This window comes from Protomyctophum parallelum (assembly GCF_964188405.1).
Source record: "Protomyctophum parallelum genome assembly, chromosome: 5".
In the NCBI taxonomy this organism is placed as follows: Eukaryota; Metazoa; Chordata; class Actinopteri; order Myctophiformes; family Myctophidae; genus Protomyctophum; species Protomyctophum parallelum.
The window spans coordinates 22768750-22787482 of record NC_139702.1 but is presented as its reverse complement, the minus strand read 5'-3'; the positions used below and the strand labels follow the sequence as shown (position 1 = coordinate 22787482).

Genomic DNA, 18733 nt, shown 5'->3' with positions numbered 1-18733 from the left:
TCCACACAGGGAACACACAGGCGGAGTTTAAAAAAAATACACTGTGGCAGGAGTTTTCCAAAAGATGCGTTTATATGGACCAAAAACGCGTTTGCGTGTGGGCGACCCCCCCAAAACGCATATAAAAACCTACGTTTATCCGTTTACCCGGATACGTGTGGACAAGGCCTAGGTCAGTGGTTCTCAAACATTTCCATGTCAAGAACCCCCAAAAATATATGAAATTGGTGGCCGACTGACTCCCATCTGAAAATATGTTGTTCCAGGGACCCCCCCAGAAGCAAAGATTTGAGTTAAAAACATTCACTCTGAAAGAATATGTTCAAAGATTTGCACCAAAAATAGCAGACCTACAAACTCGTAGCGCGGCACTCTGTGCCACGCTATGAGCTTGTAGATCTGCTATTTTCAATAGCTAAAGTATAACATAATGCTTTAAAACACCAAAAGGGGTTCCCGCCCAAAATGGGTTAACCACGATATGTACAAGGACCATGACTCACGGCTAATACATGGCGTTGGATTCATCAACTTAATTATAGACCAATTAAAAAAAGACATGACACAAACAAAAGAAAGACATGCATAAAAGGCTGCTATGCCAATGCCTCTACAGGCGTAACTTGGTATGCCATAGCACTAAAACACAGGTTTTTGGTGCCAGTAGCACCATAATGGCAATCTGGGAGCCATTCCACCCACAGAAAAACTTGTACATCAGGTGTCTCAATAAAGCCTAACCATACAGAGTATTGGCTTCTGTGTTACAAAATAGGTCACTTGTAAATACACAAACCAAGGTTTTTACAGCATGGCTCTCTACGAAACAAGACTTCTACAAATGTGTCAATGATCAGAACCAAAGGTGTTGTGTACATTACTAGTAGGCCAAGGAAGCACACACACACACACGCACGCACGCACGCACGCACGCTGGAGTCAATGTCAGTGCCAACAGAATACACGAAAAAGGCTGCGAAGAACACCCCGTGAACTGAAGTAGCAATCAGCCATTTTTGTGAGAGTCAATAACCTTCTGTAGCGTCAGAAGCTCTATATGCTAACAGGGACAACGCGATATTTTTTTTATTGAACTCCTAACATCGTCCCTCACCCCATATCACCTCAATCTGAGCCTCTAAAGCCTCTTGGACTTAGATCACACCATGGAAGCAAGCGTTGCCTAGAGACAGGAAGCGAAAAGAAGCTAACATGCTGTAATAATAATAATAGTATTAATTCTGGATGAATAGATAAACAAAATACGAGATTTCTCATATTGGCACAGGCGGGTTTAAGCTCTATATACGAGAAATTTCAAACCTGACATATATTGTGTTAACTTTCATTTTATAATGGATGTGATTGCCCCTGGATCAGGCAGCTGTATCCAAGCTTGTCCAAATATGGGATCATACGCTGTAGATACAGCATAGATAACCAATGTCATAGACTAGCCACATGGAGCCTGAGATCAAGTCATTCTGCCTACAGTGAATTGTAGGCAACATGAAACTTATGCATACTGTATGTTCACCTTTTTAAACTTGGCCCACAAGGGGGCAGTATATTATATTCATATAGGATTGAATTGATTATAACCACTTAAAATATTCATATTCATATTTATATTTTTAACCTACTTCATAGCAGCTTTACATGTTGATGAGTTGAGATATATATAAACTCATATATACAGGGAAACTGGAAGTACCCTCACTAAAAACGCCGGGACAACGCTCCACACGTCCCAAACTCTTCTCCCTTCTGGCTCCAAAACTGTGGAATGCACTTCCCATTGCAGTCAGAACTGCAGCATCACTCCCAATCTTCCGCCGTAGCCTGAAAACCCACCTTTTCAGACTCCATCATGGCCCATAGCACTTACCCTAACCCCTTAGATAGCATTTATGTTGGCTTAGATAGCATTTGACACAGACTTATAGCATGTTATGTAGACAGCACTATAATTGTATTGTATATAGTCATAGCACGCCATAGTACATATGTATAGCATAGTAGTGAATATGTATAGTTTATTATGTATAGTGTATGTATAGTTTCATCATATAGATATTCCGCTGTTACCTTCTTAGCTTACGCATGTTTCATGATAAATGCTTTTATGTGATGTATTCCCATGATTTTGTTCTTGCTTAAATGTAAGTCGCTCTGGATTAAGAGCGTCTGCTAAATGCCTAAATTGTAAATTGTAAATTGTAAATTGTCTCATCAACATGTAAAGCTGCTGCAAAGCACCTGCTTCCATTCATATAGTCGCCCACTTTTTGATTTTGTACATAAACTGTAAAGACCTACAATCCTAGTATGGGGCATTTGATACAAATAAGTTCAAACCCACTCGATCCTTTCATTTATTGTGATGGCTTTTACTAGTAGTTCTGCGAAAGCTTCATGTTGGAAGGAAATGTGGCTTACACATCCACATAAAAAGACCAAAAGAGTAACCATAACTAGCAGGTACAGCCAAAATGGCATTCTATTTAAAGACATTTTCGTGCTCTTAAAATAAACTTCACTATTGTGCATAGACCAAATTCTAGAAAACCATGGGCTGTATTTTGCATCTCTTAAGTACCAGGTCTTATTCCCTAACTTGAGTAAACTAAAGACCTGGAGGCGTGATCAATGCCATTTAGCTATTCTGAGTGGCCAAAGAGCATTGATCACGCCTCCAGGTCTTTAGTTTACTCAAGTTAGGGAATAAGACCTGGTACTTAAGACACGCAAAATACAGCCCCATATATTCAAAGATTGGTCCTGTGAAAGATATGTTATGATTCATTGGAGCATTATACCAACTATACCAAGCATTCTGGCAGAAAAGAGGACCGTCTGGTCTGGTGGCAATACTGAAAGCCACCCCAAAGGCTCTGGTTCCTGCTTTGGTGTGGTTTGATCTGTGTGTTCTTTAGCAAGGATCTCATGCTGCCAAAATGTGCATTCAAAATAGCAGGCAGAGCCAGACGAAATGCAAGAAGGCCAGCATGGGCGACAGTATATAGAAATATAATGTGCCAATATTAATGTTTGCACCTCCTTTAAAATAGATTTGATTGAAATGATGGAAAAGAAAGAGGTGACACTAAAATTGTTGCTTTGTTAGTACACTGAACTCCATGTTGAGGTGACAAGATGCCATAACAGATCATCTGTCATCAAAGTAACTGTTGCTAATGTAGTTCCTGCGCTTCAAGTTAACTTCAGTAGAAGAACAGATATACCATTACCTAGTCAGTAACATTTTGCATAGACTATTCTATTTGAATACTGTAGTTTGAGTAAACACTTGTATATGTGCAAACTAGTAAAACCTGTATACATACATGCTCCCTGGCCTAAAAATGGACCATTCACATTGTGTCACAGGGTTAAATTAACATTTTTCTGTGTGCTGAGTTTAGCATGCCGAGTCATGCATGCATACATTGTGAAGGAACCTCAACAGTAAATTTGAGGACATTGTTCTTTTGTCTTCTACTCCGACAGTGCTACATAACTAGGACAACACATACTATACTATTTATTTATATGAGAAACTAACTGCAGTTAACAGTTAGTGTTAAAATATATTGACTTCAAAACATAACTTTGCAGCTCATGGTTTGTAGTCTGGAAACATGGGGTCCATAATGGGGAAACGTATGGCCCTGTGCCCATAAACGCTAGGCAGCTGCCCCAAATTCTACACTGCATAATTAGGGACAGGACACAGAGCTTAGTCTCTTCATAGTCTTCAACAGTTCAGAGTAACTAGTGCTCTATCACATAAAATATATTATAGCTATGTTATATGTTACTTATGATACAGTAAGTGGTTTAAGACTTTAAGATTTGGTTTCAAGTAAAGGTACCCACCATGGTAATTCCTGTAATGAGTAGTTTCTATGCAGTATTTACAAGCTATATTTCAGTTCCTTATTATTTTGCTTTTAAAAAGTGTTGTCTTTAGACAGTTTTTTTTTTCATAACGCTGACGAATACCACAGGCCGAAACACGTTCGTTATCAACTCTTGTCAGAGGTAAATAAATTAATGTGAAAAAGACATAAAATTATTCTAACCTGGAGTGTTGCGGGTTGTCTGCTTCGGCAGTACTTTGTTGTTTAATAGACAGTTTTTCTTTAAGGGACTTCCTATTTTGTCTGGGTTCAAAATACTATTGAACTTCCACATTTTCATTCAACCGCAAGGTTTCTTTCTGATCTTTTTCCCACAGTGATGGGGCTGTAGTCATAGCACCTGAATTAATCAGTTTAGACAGGAAAGGCAAGGTTGTCTGTAGTAGCCAGATACCAAGTGGTCATTTCTTTTTTTACTAATGACAAACGCACTCATTGATTTTGGTGAACCAAAATGACTCATAATAGTTTAAACAGAGTAATCAGGCTGTGCTAAATTACTAATTTTAAACACCTGCAATGACAAGACATCCCCCAACCGCACTTTTTGAGTGGTGCAACCATGATCGAAGATGTACAGCAGTGGTTTTCAACCAGTGGTCCTCGAGGAGGTTCCAGGTGGTCCCCAGCTAAATGATGGGACAGTTGGTAACCAAATGAACCCTTGTAGATCTTTAACTGTGTAAAGAAACTAAAACTAAAATGTAAAGAATTACATAAGTTTCACAAATGGACCGATAAGGGTCCATTTGGTTTCATTTTACACTCTCAAGAGTTACATTTTTGTTAAACATCTGCATTTTCCAAGTTAATTTCCAAGAAGTCTACACAATTAGAGAATGTAAAATAATTGTTATTTCGATCAATGTTTGCCTGTTATCTCTCTTATGGTACCACATCAATACAGCACAGAATTGTGGACAACATCTTATCCAAAGATAACAAGACGAAAAATCTCATCAAATGCTGATCCGTGGCTCAAATGCATAATAAATAAGGGGCCTTGATATGAAAAAGGTTGAAAACCACTGATGTATAGAGGAAGCGAGCTGTGACAAATCAAGGCCAAGCCAGGCTACCTGTTTAGCAGGGATATGGTCAGCTGTGTCCCGCTGGTCCTCAGTAGGAGGGATATCTATGACCAGGCTGGGAGGCTTCTTGCTTTGCAGTCGGGTGTCTCCCTGACTGCTGGCGGGGGACGTAGGCTCCTCGGCTCCCGGTGAGGACATCTTGTCAGAGTTCTGAAAATGCAAAAACAAAAGTATGAAATATAATTTGGAGTTAAAAAAAAAAAGAAACTAAAAAGGTGTAGTTTCAAATATCGAGTAGTAAAAGGAGAAAGAGTGATGTCACTCTCTCAAGGATAAGATTTTTTAATAAAGTTTTGTTCTCTCCAAGAGCATCAAGATAAAAACTAAAGGCTGAAAATGAAATGAAAAACAGCTTTGTGCAGGCCTTGCAATGACCCCCCAAACCAAAAACAAATCCCACAGGTATTTTGGAACAAGAAAGCAACATTTAAAGCATGAGGCTGAAGTTCTGAACCAGTTGCTTTAGCTAGCCTACAGAAGTCACCAATCATGCTCATGGGAAATGTTTATGTGCATTTCCTGCTAATAGCCAGCTCCCAGGAGCAGACCCTCCCTTCTTTCCTACAAGCAAAGGCCCATCCCGTCCATACAAAACAGGCACTGTAAAATAAACAGCAGCACTTTTTGGCTGTCTTCCAGGCAAATCTAATCAGTTAAGTGACTCTTTCAGATTTCTATAAAGGGCACTAGCAATAAAAAAAAAAAAAAAATAGACATTTAGATGCATGTTGAATGTTGATATCTAGACTTCCAGAAAAAAAGTTTTTTTTTTTTTTTTAACATAATAAGCAAGGGGTCTTCTTATACATCATGACAATAGCATTTATACAAGCAGGGCCAAAACAGTATATTTTAAACAGCAATACCAAATGAAAAAATATCAAAATAGTTCTTCAGCTACATCAAATCAATACAATGTGGTATTGCAGATCAACCAAAATCCAACCAAAGGGGAGGATCACATTACAAGTATGTCTACTTGGGTCGATCCCTGTGACAAGCACGTGTGTCACAACTTAACAAAGACCGTTTACACAGCAAACAGCATACCACCTTAAATGAACCACATGCAACAGAATGCTGAAGCATACACTCCAGTAGAGCGGCCGCTTGGGAACCGCAAGGTTTCCAGTTCGATCCCGGGCTCCCCCAGAGTTAGTGTCAAAGTGTACTTGAGCAAGACTCAAGGTTCAAGCCTCAAGGTTCAAGGTTAGCTTTATTTTCCCTTGCAGGAAGTTGGTTTGCAATGTGCAGGTAATTGATTCCGATGTGCAGGTTTGTGCCTTGTATGGTTTCCTCCGCCATCTGTGTATGAATGCGTGTGTGAAATTCTATGAATGGGTGAATGTAATGCACAATGTAAAGCGCTTTGGATAAAAGCGCTTTTCTCTGTTGCCACCGTTATACAAACAAATGCTGAATGATCGAGACTTAACCACAGTCAGATTTTCAGGCCAGCTGATCTAATTGACAAAATTCAATGCATTACCCGTCTTCTTAATTCAGGACACACAGAAGTTGAACAGCAGGGCAACGTTGCCTTCCACTTTACCAATCAAAGTCAACAGCAACAATACTTCAATACTTTCCAAAATATGTTCAGTGTTTCCACAGAAACCGAAAGCTAGTGTAGTTTCAGTTTTGTCCCATGTCTGCACAGCACACCTATTATCACAATGATCTTGAAGCCTTGGCTTTGTTCTGGAATTGTGGCTGTATGAATCAATGGAAGGCCTTGGGTGTTAGCGGCAGGAATGGAAGCAACAGGGAAATCTGACACCGGCTCGAAGAATAGCCCAGTTTCCACTACAGAGCCAAACGGTTGCTAGCCTTGGGCTCACTCACGGTTCACATCACTCTCAACTGTGTGCACCCAATGGCAAAGCAACAGTTCTTTCTTTACAGGGGGTTAAATTCAATCCCTAGACTCCTTCAAAACCGCTCTCAAAGAGCACTTATGGAGTCGGCTGCAATTCAAAACTGGCCCATACTGTACACATGTTACCAATTTTTTTAACTGTGTATTTTGCATGGAAGTGTATATTTGTTGGTCTTTAAATGTTCTGGTGAATTGAAAATGGAGGACCCCGTCATGTAAACAAGACTTGGTGCATTTTCTGGTTTTATCCTCCGAGCAGAATTTGTATTGACCTGTACTTTCGTTGAACTGAACTCATTCCACAAACAATTTGCAATCAATCAATCAATCCAGTAGCAGGGATATATCCAGTAGCAGGGATGTATCAAGTAGCAGGGATTTAACAGAAATACACTTTTAAATAAACCAATAGCCTTTTGCGTACTGGTTAAGTGTGCCCTGTTGAAGGAAAGCTGCTAGGGGCAATCTTGGTTGTGCAGGGTCTGTGGAATAGTAGAAAGGGGGTGGAGGCTCTGATTTGGACCCATGGGAGTACTGCAACTGCACACACACACACACACACACACACACACACACACACACACACACACACACACACACACACACCCACTCAGATAATGAAATAGGCAGGAATTCAGCTAATGGACAGTGTCCGATGGGCAGGTTGATTATTGCTGACCGCACTCTATGTGGAGAGACTATCGGGAGGTTTTTCACACAGGGAAACCAATAGAAATGGATTGGAGATTATTCTCCCAAGAGGAACATAACATACAAGCCAGTCTGTTGTAGCGGCCTGTATGAAGGAGTTAGCAGGGGAAAATATGTTTCTTTTAGACAGACTACGTAGTACATAATAGTTTTGAAATATCCATAAGATTGTCTGCCTGGGGTTGTTCTTTGAGCTTATTTTCCAAGTGAAAAATAAAAGTGCAGGGGGGGATGGGGGTAAATTTTGTATAGACAATCCTCATCAGTTGTGCGTGCGTGTATCTGTGTGTGTGTGTGTTAGAAAAAGTAGGTCTTACACCACTCAGTCTGAATCAGTATACAATTTAGCCTGATTACGGCAGTCTTTCCCAAGAGTTTGCCATTCCATTAAGATGTCACAGCCTGGAGCCAGGATATTACATTACATTTTAGTTTTAGTTTCTGATTTTTCTGGCAACAACAAAGCATACATTGTTGATGCCAAATTGCAAACCCAATGAGTGGGTGAGGAGTTGTTTCAGGAACCGTGTCTATAGCCTGTGTATCAGCCACAGTTCTTGTGCTTTCCACCTGCCCATACAAGGATAACAAACTATTGAAGATTAAAGGCAAACAGAGTAGCAACAAACTGCATCCAGCTTCTGAGGAAACAGCCATAATTAATAATGGGTTATTTTAATAAAGGAGTTAGTTGCCTGGTTAAAAAGGTTTACTTGGGCCCGGACAGTTAGCTCACCTGGCCGGGGCACCTAGGCTGCTGAGCCACCCGGACAGTGTGCCGCAGGTTCGACTCCCGATCCCGACGGCCTTTCCCGCGTGTCTCCCCCCCCCCCCCCCATCTCTCTCCCCATTTCCTGTCAGTATACTTTCAACTATCAATAAAGGCTGGAAAAAGCCAAAACAATATCTTTAAAAAAAGATATCACATCCGTGTGAAGTGAGTGGTGCAACTCTGTGTGGGGGTCCCCGGGGGGTCCCCGGAGACTCCAGACCCACGGCGCCGGCCCGGTTCCGGCGAGCCGCCCACGTCCAAAACGGTTGAGAAATGACAGAGTTACCGTGCGGGGGTCCCTCTACTGTACTGTCACTGTACTGGCACATCCGAAATCATCATACAGTATATACAGTTAATATGTGCGTGTGTTAGGTTGTGCACAGGTGGTGAAAAACAACCATGCTGTTTTCGTGCTCAGACCAAGGCACCCACCCAGCCACCCACCCAGCCAGCCACACACATAGCTTTGTAAGGGAGTGGTTGCATCCACTCAAAAGGTTTACTTACATTATATGTCTGTGCTTTGGTGACCTAAGGGCATGTTACTAGTTAGCTTAAATACACATTCCTATGTCCTAATAATTAACGAAGGATCCATTACAATATGTAGAGATGATATAAAAACAAAACAAGCCTCAGTAAGGATAGAATTGAACTGTGTACCCGTCAATCTGCAATGGCAAGCGTAGATTTGTTTACCTGGAAACAGAAAATAAAAATATTTAAATAAATGCTTACGTACGTTTAGGACCGAATTAAAATAATTAATCACCAGTTGCACTTAATTTATTTAAAAGTTGCACTTTATACTTTGTTGAAAAATGAATAGCCAAAGAAGTAGCCGATCTACAAGCTTGTGCTGCGGCTTGTACTGTACATGAGCTATTTTTGAACATTTGAAGATTTTTTGTTGTTGAAAATTCTGGTAAATCTTTGAAAATGTTTGCCAATAATGGCATGGCCAAAATAGCTGTGCCAGACTGAATGCTGTAATGTTAACCCCGGGGACCCCGTTTGCTGTTTTACCCCTTGTTGCTATGTACAGTATATTAGCAGCATAAAATTTTTGTAATTTTTGAATTCATATTTGAATTTTTTCAGAAAACATAGTTCAGTATTTAGAAGGCAATTTTAGAATCGGGCTAGTCCTAAATGTGTTAACTACAGATACAATCAAATGTTAACTCCTGAGTCCTGTTCGTGCAGTTACACATGCCAGTGAGTCAAATGTGTGTCAGAGCATGGAAGAGATGTGCCCAGAATGACATCATTCATTGTTATCTCATCATGTGACATGGAAAGCAGTCTAGCTTTCTGCTAAGTGCAGCTGATTGTCTCTCTCTCTCTTTACTGGGAGTTGGCATGTTTCTGTTACAAACTACCTCCACCGCTTGTTATTGGTGTGTTCCTATGAGAGTGTGTAACCTTGGTTTTTCCTCTTCCCCTGAGAGGAGGATACTGTGTGTGTGTGTGTGTGTGTGTGTGTGTGTGTGTGTGTGCGTGTGTGTGTGTGTGTGTGTGTGTGTGTGCGTGTGTGTCAAGAAGACACAAATAGTCAATCAACCAAGCTCTGCACACACCCACGCTGGTCTTCTACATTGACATTAACACCTCTCTGGAAACGGTACCACACTTCAAGTACCTCGGCAGCATCCTCTCACACAGATGTAATGTGGATGCAGACATCCAAGCCCGCATCAACCTTGCCTCTGCCGCCTATGGTCACAGGTCTTCACCAACAAGAACCTGAAGGTGTCAACCAAGGCAGTATACCAGGCAGTATGTGTGTCCACACTACTGTATGGCTCTGAAGCCTGGACACCATACAGACGGCACATACGATCCCTGGAGGCCTTTTACATCCACTGTCTGCGAAGAATCTTGGGCATCACATGAGAGCACCACATGACCTATGAAGAGATCTACAAACACACCAACTCTTCCAGCAGAGAGGTGATTCTGGCACACAGACAGCTCCACTGGCTAGGACCGCTAGGTCATGTGGTCCGTATGCCTGCAGTCCGGCTACCCCGACAGATCCTCTACGGCCAACTTCAATCTGGCCAGAGGTCTGCAGGACCACGAAAGCGCTATAAGGACCATAAAGGACTGCAACATTCCACCCTCCAACCTGGAAGGGATAGCAGCAGATCGAGACACCTGGAGGTGTCTCCCACCTGGAGGTGAAGACATCCCTGAGATGCGCAAAGAAGCGCAGGCAGCGGCATGAGCACGCTGCAAGGACTGACCAACCAGGTTCAACACACACCTGCCCCACATGTGGAAAAGCGTGCAGATCCGCAATTGGTCTAAACAGCCATATGAGGTGGCATGCATGCCATGCACCAAGCACTGAACCCCTTACCCCAGGAGATATGAAGGCATCATCGACAACGATGGACTGCCATAAGCAAGTGCGTGCATGCCCATGTGTGCTTCCCTGTTTGCCTGATGCATGAAGTTAGCCTGGTTAATAAACCAGACAAATATCGCACGGACCGCGGGATATTAGTCTGGGGAGGCTCAGCTTGGATTTCATTTCCAGGGGGGCGGGTTGAAACATTTTCTCTTTGACGCAATTGGTCAGAGCTACTGTCAGTCAAAGGTCCCAAGCATTGAAAGTCACTGTACCAAAGCCCGCCCATATTGCATACCGTGTCCCGATTGACCGCCCCATTTCTCTGGTGTAGGAAATGGGCGTACAATTGAGCCTCTCCAGACCGTAATCCGCCGGCAGGCAAAACATTTTTTGCCAACGGCTGATTCGGTCTAGTTTATTAACCAGGCTAGCATGAAGTGGTCTGAAAAAGCAGACCACATACGTATTGCAGCTTTGAACTCATTTATTAGGTCAAAAGAGTTCCAAATGGAGGTGATCAACCTGTGGCACTGTTGAGGTGGAAGCCCAGGTTTTATTTGATAACAGCCGTAAGTTAATTTGTATAATTTAGTCTAGTGCTTTGAACTGCCTTCCTCTTGACAATACAATTAGAGGGGGTTCAGGTCAGGCCAGTTGGCTGGTCAGTTAAGCACAGTAATGCCATGGTCAGAACACCAGGCAATTACTAGTAGTTTAAGTCCTGCTGGAAAAGAAAATCAGCATCTCCATAAAGCTTGTCAACATATGGAAGCACAAAGTGCTCTAAAATATCCTGACAGATGGCTGTTCTGACTCTGGACTTGATAAAACACAGTGTTCCAACGAAATAATCACCGACAGTGAAAACTTCACACTGGAGTCAACACACAGCCACTGGTTGCACTGGTGCAGTCTGGCCTTCAGTATAAATCAGGCACCTTTAAAACCGTTTTTGCATCAAACGGTGTGAAAAAGAAAATGCAATAGTTAACGTTATTAGCGGTTAACAATTGCCATTTCATGGTGCTGTGGAAAAGCTGTGTATGTAAAGCTTGCACGTTTGAACTGAATCGGTAATTTAAGGAGCCCAAAGACATGCTCAGTCAGCAGTGTAATGCTCTGGTAGTTAATTAACACAGATAAGGGGCATGGTAAAGTCGTCTTTAGCTACATTATATACCACAAGATATTAGCCCTGGTATGCTGCAGTCGTTTGCACGAGGCAGAGTGCTGCAGATCTGGGTGTATTTTAAATGGTTTATCGTACATGGTTGAGAAACTCCACCGTGTACTTCCCCAGCAGCTGCGCACTGTCATGAGGTTTCATAAGCACTGCGTTTAGCCATTGTCCTTGCTACATTTTCATCAAATATTCCACAGAACCGTTTGTGTTTTAGGACTAAATGGTTTGCGACTTATTTGAAAGGCATTTCTGAATGTGCATGATCGACAATACTATTGCATCCATAGGAGGTGGGATGTAAGGGAGCGCTTGTTTGAGAGCACTGACACGTCAACACCGCCTCACTCGCGGTCCAAGTTAACACAGCCGAGCGCTCCATATCCCTAACACTACAGTATACTTATGTATTGTACCAACTGGCAACGAAAGGACTTCGCATCAACGCTAATGTATCTTTAGCCAAGAACAACTCAAGACTAGTGATCGACCGATATGGTTTTTGGCCGATATATCCGATCACCGATTAGTGGACAATCAAAAAGCCGATAGCCGATATTATGAGCCGATTAATTAATTAATTTTTGTTGCCTCTACTCTCAGAGTAGAGGCCTCTGCCCAACGCTGGGTGGCATCATGGTGCAACACAGAGAGTAGAGGCCTCTGCCCAATGCTGGGTGGCGTCATGGTGCAACACAGAGAGTAGAGGCCTCTGCCCAATGCTGGGTGGCATCATGGTGCAACACAGAGAGTAGAGGCCTCTGCCCAACGCTGGGTGGCATGGAGCAACACAGAGAGTAGAAGCCTCTGCCCAACGCTGGGTGGCATCATGGTGCAACACAGAGAGTAGAGGCCTCTGCCCAACGCTGGGTGGCATGGTGCAACACAGAGAGTAGAGGCCTCTGCCCAACGCTGGGTGGCATCATGGTGCAACACAGAGAGTAGAGGCCTCTGCCCAACGCTGGGTGGCATGGAGCAACACAGAGAGTAGAAGCCTCTGCCCAACGCTGGGTGGCATCATGGTGCAACACAGAGAGTAGAGGCCTCTGCCCAACGCTGGGTGGCATGGAGCAACACAGAGAGTAGAAGCCTCTGCCCAACGCTGGGTGGCATCATGGTGCAACACAGAGAGTAGAGGCCTCTGCCCAACGCTGGGTGGCATCATGGTGCAACACAGAGTAGAGGCCTCTGCCCAATGCTGGGTGGCATGGTGCAACACAGAGAGTAGAGGACTCTGCCCAACGCTGGGTGGCATCATGGTGCAACACAGGGAGTAGAGGCCTCTGCCCAACGCTGGGTGGCATGGTGCAACACAGAGAGTAGAGGCCTCTGCCCAACGCTGGGTGGCATCATGGTGCAACACAGAGAGTAGAGGCCTCTGCCCAACGCTGGGTGGCGTCATGGTGCAACACAGAGAGTAGAGGCCTCTGCCCAATGCTGGGTGGCATCATGGTGCAACACAGAGAGTAGAGGCCTCTGCCCAACGCTGGGTGGCATCATGGTGCAACACAGAGAGTAGAAGCCTCTGCCCAACGCTGGGTGGCATGGAGCAACACAGAGAGTAGAAGCCTCTGCCCAACGCTGGGTGGCATCATGGTGCAACACAGAGAGTAGAGGCCTCTGCCCAACGCTGGGTGGCATGGAGCAACACAGAGAGTAGAGGCCTCTGCCCAACGCTGGGTGGCATCATGGTGCAACACAGAGAGTAGAGGCCTCTGCCCAACGCTGGGTGGCATGGTGCAACACAGAGAGTAGAGGCCTCTACACTCTACACAGGGGGGGGACCTGTCAATCAGGATTCCACGCCCCTCTCGGTTGAGGCCGCTCCCCCAGGCAACTTCAGGGCCCAAACAAGACGTAAAGGTTTTCAACCTGAAAGTGAAAAAAGTTAGAGGCGAAAAAGAAAACAAAATCTGAAGCCGGAAAAAAAATATTTGAATCCGTAAAAATAAGATTTGAATCCGTAAAAATAAGATTTGAATCCGTAAAAATAAGATCTGAAACTGAAAAAAAATAATTTACTCAAAAATCTAAATATATTTTGATTCAAATCAAAAATACATTTGAACTGAAAAAAACTTTTGAATAATTTTTTTTTTTTTCAAAGTTCAAGATACAAATGTGAGACTTTCGGTTTCAATTCTTATTTTTCCACTTCAATTTAAATGTTTTTTCGTCAACTGTTTTTAATAAATGATCAAAACTTTTGGCCCTGAAATGGCTCCATACACACAGTGGGCAGTCTGTTTTTTTAATTACCCAGAACGCAGGCACTGAGCGCATCATTTGAACGAAGACGTTTGTGAATGTGAACTGCACTGAATGATTAAGTACATTGAAAAGAAAGACGATCTGATCTAGTTCTTCTCTCTGCTGAACAGGCCAACCTGTAGGAGGCCCTGAATATACTTCTCATTCTCAAATATGGCTAAACTAGTTGGCGTCTTGCCAAGCCAAATGCAGCGCAAAGCTCATTTGGTTCTTCTTGTGTGTGTGTGTGTGTGTGTGTGTGTGTGTGTGTGTGTGTGTGTGTGTGTGTGTGTGTGTGTGTGTGTGTGTAGTCCATACCACAAAAAGAGATAGAAAGACTGAGCTTGCATATTACTTTGCACAGCAATTCCCTACCGGACGTAACATTCATGTCTTTTTGGTGTCACAGCTACAGCTGTCATGGAATGTTCCCCCGGCCATAATATCTACATGGCTACACATGTCATACAATCCTGAGCTTAACCTACTTGGCAGGAATGTACTGTATCTTCTACTCTTCCTTGCAATATTCCCTGTGATTCTTCAATTAAAGTCAGCAGTTTCAGCCCCATTTCATCACACTTTGAAAAGTGGTACAGTGAATGAGCAACTGAATGTTATCCTGGACACAAGTGTCAAATTTATAATATGGTCAATCTTAGTTTTAAGGCTCTTTCCTAGGTCTTCATCAACCTTTTTAGTTTCAATTAATCACAGGTCTTGGTAGATGTAAAATGGAAGCAATAATGATCTAAAATAGCAGGTTTGTGGTTCAACATAGGGGGTGCAAGAGTTATTGTACAAAGGCAGAAAGGGGGAAGAGTCATCTTACTGTATGCATCCACTGTAGAAAGAGCTGCCGTCGCCTGATGCCACTATTAGTTAGCCGTTGTCGTTCTGAAACTCTGTGGCCAAATGGGGAAGTGGCTTTCAGCTGATTGCCTCATCACCTTCTCTTCCGATCTCCTACCATCCTCGACATGAATTCTGATGAACAGATCCTTTTAACAAATGAATAAAGAGAAGGAAAAAAAACAGAAATCGGTCAGGTTTTGGTACATACACAGAGCTTTCCCCGGTGGCTTTCCTCCAAATGGACCCATTTGGTTGAATTCATACATTATCAGAGTTATGGGTGTAACAGATTGTGGGGGGAAAAATAAAATAAAATAGTCATCACCACCCCCTGAAATGAAGGCCACTATAAACCGGTTATTCAACCTGTGCAGAGACAGCACTCTGACATTAACTCTTGTGATAGTTTGCATAAGAGTCCTTGGTTTCAAACAAAGTGTGAATTTAATTATTTCAGTGACAGCTGAAAACTTTTCCAAGAGCCTGCATGCCCAAACCCGCATACCAGCAAATACCTCCGCAGAACAAGGCAAGCCAGCTCCCATTGCAAAACTATCACTGTCAATTTATCCGAGACATGACTTATTTTAGTTAGTCTTTACAGTACATATAGATGCACATGCTTGCATAATATAATTATGCAGAATTAGTGAGGAAATTAAAGACTGCTAGCCAGATATAAGCCATTTATACACTTCAGTTTTCCGTGCACGTGCGTGTGTGTGTGCGTCTGTAGAATTTGGCCAGCACAGCTAGCAAGGGTCTTAAGGTTTGGCATTGCAATCCCTGTCAATTTGCCAAACTGTGTATCCCGATTTGAACTCGGAAAAATATATACTAGCATAGCAATACTCTCTACACATATATGTAGCCAGAGCAAAGATACATGTGATCGCCTATCCAACACCATCACACAGCAAGCAGTGAAGCACTTCCTTTAAAAGCCCTGAAAATTAACAGAAAGCAATGAACATTGTAGTAGACCACCACACAGACCACAAACTGTATTAGTCAGAACAGTTAGTCTTTATAGTAGTATCCACCACAAACACTCCCTTTAAATTTTAGGAGGCTTTGCATTTCCATTAAGTCCCTCTCAGATGATGCATCAGGCAGTCTGGAATGTGGTTTGGCATGTCATTGCAGGAAGGAATCACAATAGTCTGGCCTGCCATTATAGTCTTGGGATTGAGGTGGGTTTCTTGCTAGAGGAGAAGCACCATTTTCTCTGGGTGTGTCCCAGGCACCCAGCAAAACAACTGAGGAACACAGATAAAATCATGGGAGTAAAGCCCCAGGAGGGATGGGATAGAACTATTCATTTCCCACACCACACCAATCCAACTTTATTTATAGGGCACATTTAAAAACAATACAGTTGACCAATGTGCTTTCTCCTCATGAGCAAGTAGCAAATGACACAGAGGGAATATCTGTGCTAAAGCCAGCTAAGAACTGATGCCTCACTCAGACAGGATAGTCTAAAAAGTGAGTAGAACATGTCTGGACCTCATGGTTGATAGGGGGAAAAAATACAGCTGTAAATAAATACATAATTTTCACCTGTGAAACTTTTCTCAAGTATAGTATACAGTGCAAGGGTACATGTAAGGGATTTACAATTGACCACTTCTTAAGCCCCAAAACAAATATAAATTGCTGATCCACAAGCTTACAAGTAAGTAACACATCACAGCCTGTGAGCTTGCAGATCGGCTATATTGTATGTTCACCTACCTACAGTATAATAAGATGCTAAAAATAGAGACACACTTGTTAACTTAACTTGTTGTGTGATTCCAGCTGAACATGGCCCATGCTATGACCCTTCACCTCAACTCATGTTTTCCTTTTTTGTAAGGGCAGAATGTAAATGTTCTAATTTGCACCTAATAGCAGTTGACATACTGTAGCTTGGTGGCAGGTGTATTTGTCGTGCAACAGACACAGGGCTGTTCAACCGTAAAGAGGCCATGCAGGTGCTGTGTGGATCAGCACTGGAAAAAAGCAGTATAGCATAAATTATGCATACGATTTGCATTGCATATTCTAATTGTGTGGTATACTTGCCAGATATAAATAACATAAAAGGGCTTTGTAGTAATTCCTCCTTATCCATTAATCACTAACACGTTGTTTGTTTAATTAACCGACAAGGACACAAGATTTTCCTCTTGAAAGTAGCAAAGTACTGTTGCCAGTTGCCACTGATTTCGAGGTAGTGATGGAGATTATTTATGGTGAATAGGGTTCATTCATTCATGAGTGAGTGAGTGTGTGTGTGTGGACTGTTTCTGACTATTCATTAATATTTTCCATTAATAGTTCTTTTTTTTGCCGGCTAAATAATGCCTAGATGTGCAAGCAGCAAGAGAAAACGTGGAGAAACAGCCTCGATCTGTCAGACTCATAGTAGTTGACATTCTTGACCTACATTTTCACTCAACTGAACGTCTGCATTATTTACTTTCACTGCTGTAAATGACTAAAGCAGCATACTTAGTCTTCTGTATGTACACATGTGAAGAGAAATATAAAAAACAAGAGCTTCACCCTTTGATGATGTGTCTGTCAGTTCAGTGACAGACAGTAAAGCCCTGTTAACTGAAAAGTCTCACAGTTAATGTAAATTTCCATAACCAATTCAATTCCAATGAAACACAAAACAGACCGCCTGACAATATGCCAATTCCCTTCCCTCCCACATTCTTTTGAAAAATGGAGGTTGTTGAACCCATTGGACACGTTTGTTGGCCAAAGGGCTTTTATTGTGATCAACTTTATAAAATAGTATGCCTTTTTAAAACATCATGCCATGGAAACACAATTGTTTTCCAACCACGAACAGAACCACCACGACCCACAACTAAGAACAACAGATGAAGCATGCTTTGAACGGCTGGCTTCAGTGGGAACGTGTCCAGACTACTCCAGTCCAGACGAATTGTCGCATGTTCTCATGTTTAGTTACTAAACTCCAACACTAAAATGTTACACAGCCAGCATGAGTTGCCTTTGCCCTTTCACACGTTCTTTTTAACAATTTAAAACACGAATACTTTATGTTTGTATTTTTGATCGAAAGAAAGATCGCGCAATTGCCCGCAATATAAGTGAGTTTCAAATGCTAAAATACAATACAATCAAAGAAAAAGTGATTCCACTCACCTTCGAGATAAATATCAGTTATTTTCTCATATGAATGTAAGCTGTGCACCAACGTGTTGTTGACGAACGGTACGGTACTTCCCTCTTCGTTCTTCTCCAATATCTTTAATTGTAGCTCCCTGGACATGGACAAGTGGGCGGAGAATAAAGCCCTTGTTTTATGCTCCTTCGTACGATGGTGTCGCGCGCCGAAAATAGTCGATTTGCAAGCTCACAGCGTGTCGCGGAGGCGACCCGCGGTGAGCTTGTAGATCGGCTATTTTGAGCTGACCGCCAGAGGGAGAAGGGAGGGGTCGAGCCCCGTCGAGGCCGAGGGGAGATACTTGTGGGCCTGTCAATGAAAATCAAGTGTGATGTTGTTCTAAATACGTCTTGATCCCTACATGATCTCTTATGATCCAATTCTACTCACATCACACATGTAGCATACTCAGTCCTTGAACAACTTTTGACTAAAAAAAAATACAACTTATTTTCCAGACCACAAACTGTTGTGATGATCAAAGTAAATATTGTAATTATACATCAATGCAATATTTATA

The 18733-nt window shown here is 42.5% G+C and overlaps 1 protein-coding gene across 1 annotated transcript in view; it reads right to left on the bottom strand.

Moving 5' to 3' along the window:
* LOC310859300 (inactive rhomboid protein 2-like) overlaps positions 1-18317 on the bottom strand; it is a 39016-nt gene extending 20699 nt beyond the window's left edge. The window contains exons 1-3 of the mRNA XM_083765742.1: positions 18192-18317; positions 15001-15169; positions 5003-5164 (exon numbers count right to left, since the gene is read on the bottom strand). Coding sequence (XP_083621868.1) covers positions 5003-5164; positions 15001-15009 — 171 coding nt within the window. The 5' untranslated portion in view covers positions 15010-15169; positions 18192-18317. The remainder of the gene's footprint in view (positions 1-5002; positions 5165-15000; positions 15170-18191) is intronic.
* Positions 18318-18733: the final 416 nt, after the last annotated feature.